The 3889-nt window shown below is 46.9% G+C and overlaps 1 protein-coding gene across 1 annotated transcript; it reads left to right on the top strand.

Moving 5' to 3' along the window:
• The first annotated feature begins 2438 nt into the window (after positions 1-2438).
• Positions 2439-3813, top strand: LOC107708307 (ankyrin repeat domain-containing protein 9). The gene is made up of 2 exons (XM_016512493.1): positions 2439-3497; positions 3615-3813. Exon 1 carries the CDS (start codon positions 2575-2577, stop codon positions 3427-3429), a length of 855 nt encoding a protein of 284 aa, XP_016367979.1. The 5' UTR covers positions 2439-2574; the 3' UTR covers positions 3430-3497; positions 3615-3813.
• The last annotated feature ends 76 nt before the right edge of the window (positions 3814-3889 follow it).

Here is a 3889-nt window from a genome sequence, read left to right as displayed (position 1 = left end):
ACACACAGACACACACACACACACACACTCACACAAACAAACACACACACACAGACACACACACACACACACACTCACACAAACAAACACACACACCCACCCTCTCAAACACACACACACTCACACAAACAAACACACACACAGACACACACACACACACTCTCACTCACACACACACTCAAACACACACACGCACACACATGCGCGCGCACACACACACACACACACACATGCGCACGCACACAGGGACTCTTCATAGGTGTAATGGTTTTTATACTGTACAAACTGTATGTTCCGTCCCTTTACTCTAACCCTGCCCCTGACTGATATCCACCCACTACTCTTGTGCTGTTTTGGTCGAGTATTTCTGGTTTATCCAGTTTTTGGGACGCAAACTCAAATTCTTATCAGCCTTAAAGGGATAGTTCACCCAAAAATGAAAATGTGATATTTATCTGCTTACCCCCCTGTGACGATTTGTTAATCTAATGAATAACTGATTTGTTAAATCAAATGAAAAATTGTGTGTTTGATTGGTCCAGACGCTACAAGTCTGTCAGTCTTATAATGCATGGCAATGGTAACAAAATCTATGAGAGTAAAAAAAACATGCACAGACAAATCCAAATTAAACCCTGCGGCTCGTGACGACACATTGATGTCCTAAGACACGAAACGATCGGTTTGTGCCAGAAACCGAACAGTATTTATATAATTTTTTACCTCTAATACACCACTATGTCCAACTGTCTTTGGGCGCGCGCAAGCAGCGTGAGGTGTGTACGCGCTCTGCTGACAAAACTTATTCTTCTGACAAAACACTTCTCTGCCTCGCCTAGACCGTCGTCTCTCAGTTCTGCACAAATACAGTACATACTTGGCTACAAATCAGTCCAACAGTAATGAGTCTGAGGGTGTATAACATGTGCTAGAGTATTTACTGTACATAGAACAATGAAAGCTCTCTCTTCTGAAGTACTGCTGGTATGTACTGTAATTATATTGTATGTGTAAGTAGTATTGAAACCTTGTAGATGAGCTGTAGGCTAACTTCCCTCATTATCAGTGCATGCAGAAGAACATGCTCAACTAGAGTGTTTTGTATTTCATCAGGAGCTAATGACCTTTGACCTCAGCCCCTTAGTTTTTATTTTCCCCTCCTCTTCCTCTTTGTCTTGCACTACCAGGATTCATTTTCCAGAGCTGTGCTCTTGTTCATATCACCCTGAGATTCTGAGCTGTGTGTCATCAGTTTTGCTGCTTAATGTTCACACAGGGATAAATGTGTCTGTTTGAGTTCATTTTTTTGATGCTTGAGTCAATTATATTGTGTGTTTGTGTTTTCTGAATGAGAACATGTTTTTGCCACGGGATGTATGATTTACACAAGCTTCAGTCTGGATCCAGAACACCTGAGAAGAGATGATGCCAACCCCTCAGAGGACCTCAGATGATGCCAACCCTGAAACAACATACAGAACTACCACATTTTGCTATAAGTTTGATTGCATCATATAATAATTGCTGTTAATAGTGTTCATCGTCTGTTTTATTACGTCTTAAATTGATTTTTCCGTACATTTCTGCCATATGTACATTAATTGACAGTCACCACTGATAAGCTACCACTAAATATTGTAGAAACTTAATTTGCTGTAAAGTTGCTTTGCAATGATTTGTATCGTGAAAAGCGCTGTACAAATAAACTTGACTTGACTTCCTGTGAGGGGTAGGTTTAGGGGTAGGGTTGGTGTAGGGCAATAGAATATACGGTCTGTACAGTATAAAAACCATTACGCCTATGGGATGTCCCCACTTTTCACAAAAACAAACCTGTGTGTGTGTGTGTGTGTGTGTGTGTGTGTGTGTGTATACAGTACAGAGAGATTGAGCCAAACAGAAATGCAAGGGGGTAAAAAAAAAATCTTTCTCCAAACACTGAGTTTTGATTTCTAAGTGAAGGAATGATGTGTAAGTGTTTTCACTCATGATCCCTGGCTGTAGCGCTTCAGTAAATGTGGCATGTAAATGAAACACTGGAGTTGTTCATTTCTGATGTGTGTAATGTAGAGAACTGTGTTTATGGTTTTGCGAAAAGTTTGTTTTACAATAGCAAACTGAGTTTAAAGCATGTGATGTGCATGTAGTGTTGCAGACTTGGTCTAAAGATTAGGTGTATGAGTGAATGGTTTCACTGAGTGCGCCTCAAGCACCACTTTTAGTGCCTAAGCAATTTTTAAAAAACTGTAAAATCATTATAAACTTAATATGAAAAGGGCCTTTTTTTCCCCCCAGAGTCACCAAAAACCTACTTTGTGGAAATGTGTGGATGAATTCCTTTTCACAAACCACAGCGATGACAAAAGGAGCAACTGGGCGAACATAATTGTTCTGTGCGCATGCAGCAAGCGAGCCGGGAGAGTCCGCGCATGCGCACTGCGCTCTCACTGCGGAGAGGGGGGTCAGTGACAGACGCATCGCTGCTGAGCGACTGAAGCAACATGAGCTCCGCCGAATCTCGTCTGGCTGCGCGCACAGAATGACGCTCTCCGCCTGAATCCCGTCAGCGCCCAGATGGACGACGAGCGCAAGCAGCACAAGATCATCTCGTTCCTGTTCTATCAGGCGGTGCGGGACCTGAAGCCCGTGTGGATGCTCGAGGACATGCGCACCATGGAGACGTTTTACTGGGAGGAGGACGCCAAGCAGAGGACGTACAGCCCGTCCGAGGCGCTGCTCTACGCGATCGTACACGACCACCGGGCGTACGCGCAGTTCCTGCTCAGCCAGTATGCGCACGAGGCGCTGGCCATGCCCGGGGAGCGCTTCTGCTGCTGCCCGTCCTCCGCGCCGCACCTAGCCATGGCCGTGCGCTACGACAGGCGGGACATACTGGGCCACATTCTGCAGGTGGCGCATCGGCAGCCGGGCCTGCGCTCCTACATGAACCGCGGCGGCTGCTTCCACCTGGAGGACGGCAAGACCCCGCTCCACTTGGCCTGCGAGCTGCTGCGCGCGGACGCCGTCATGCTGTTGCTAGGCAACGGCGCGTCCCCGCAGGCCGTGGACCACAACGACATGACGCCGCTCGACGTCATTCTGCAGCAGCTGTGGGACTCCAAGGTGAATGTAGGGGCCAAGAAGTCCTGCTTGGACAACCTGCTGATGTTCATGCCGGAGATGCGTTTCAAAATGAAGAGCTCCCTGCGGAAAGAGCCCGAACGCTGGTCCAAGGTGCTCGGGGAGGACAAGCTCAGCTACCTCATCGGACGGGACCCGGCGCCGCTCTTCCTCATCGCTATGCAGAGGATCCTGGCGCAGCTGCCGCCCGAGCAGTTCCCCAAGAGCCTGGACAAGCTCCCCATACCGGCCTCCCTCAAACCCCTGCCCAAACCCCCCAAGCAGCGCAGCCATCTCAAAGTGGCCTAGACCGGTTCCGCTAGTGTTTGTCTCGGCATTAATTCCGTGCGTGCGAGTGTGTGTGTGTGTGTGAGTGAGTGAGTGAGTGAGTGAGTGAGTGAGTGAGTGAGTGAGTGAGTGAGTGAGTGAGTGAGTGAGTGAGTGAGTGAGTGAGTGAGTGAGTGAGTGAGTGAGTGAGTGAGTGAGTGAGTGAGTGAGTGTGTGTGTGTGTATGTGTGTGTGTGTGGCATGAATTCTGGTATATATGGTTTATTAGGTTTATACTTCCTGTGTCCTTGTAAACCAAATGACTTAAAAAACATACAAAATGTTAATGTACTTTTTTTTTTTGATCTAAAAATGCCTGTAGTTTTCTGTAAGGGGTAGGTGGGGTAGGGTTAGTGAAACTGGATATAAAATACAGTTAGTACAGTAGAAAAAAACATTAGGCCTATGGAGAAGCCCCGTAAACCACATATACAAACGTGTG

This window comes from Sinocyclocheilus rhinocerous, unplaced genomic scaffold (genome assembly GCF_001515625.1).
Source record: "Sinocyclocheilus rhinocerous isolate Xijiao unplaced genomic scaffold, SAMN03320098_v1.1 scaffold326, whole genome shotgun sequence".
NCBI lineage: Eukaryota > Metazoa > Chordata > Actinopteri > Cypriniformes > Cyprinidae > Sinocyclocheilus > Sinocyclocheilus rhinocerous.
Note: the sequence above shows the minus strand (reverse complement) of the source record. Positions and strands in the feature narration are given on the sequence as shown.

Excerpts from the sequence above, each read along its gene's own strand:
- LOC107708307 (XM_016512493.1), top strand. The coding sequence starts at position 2,575 with ATGGACGACGAGCGCAAGCAGCACAAGATCATCTCGTTCCTGTTCTAT.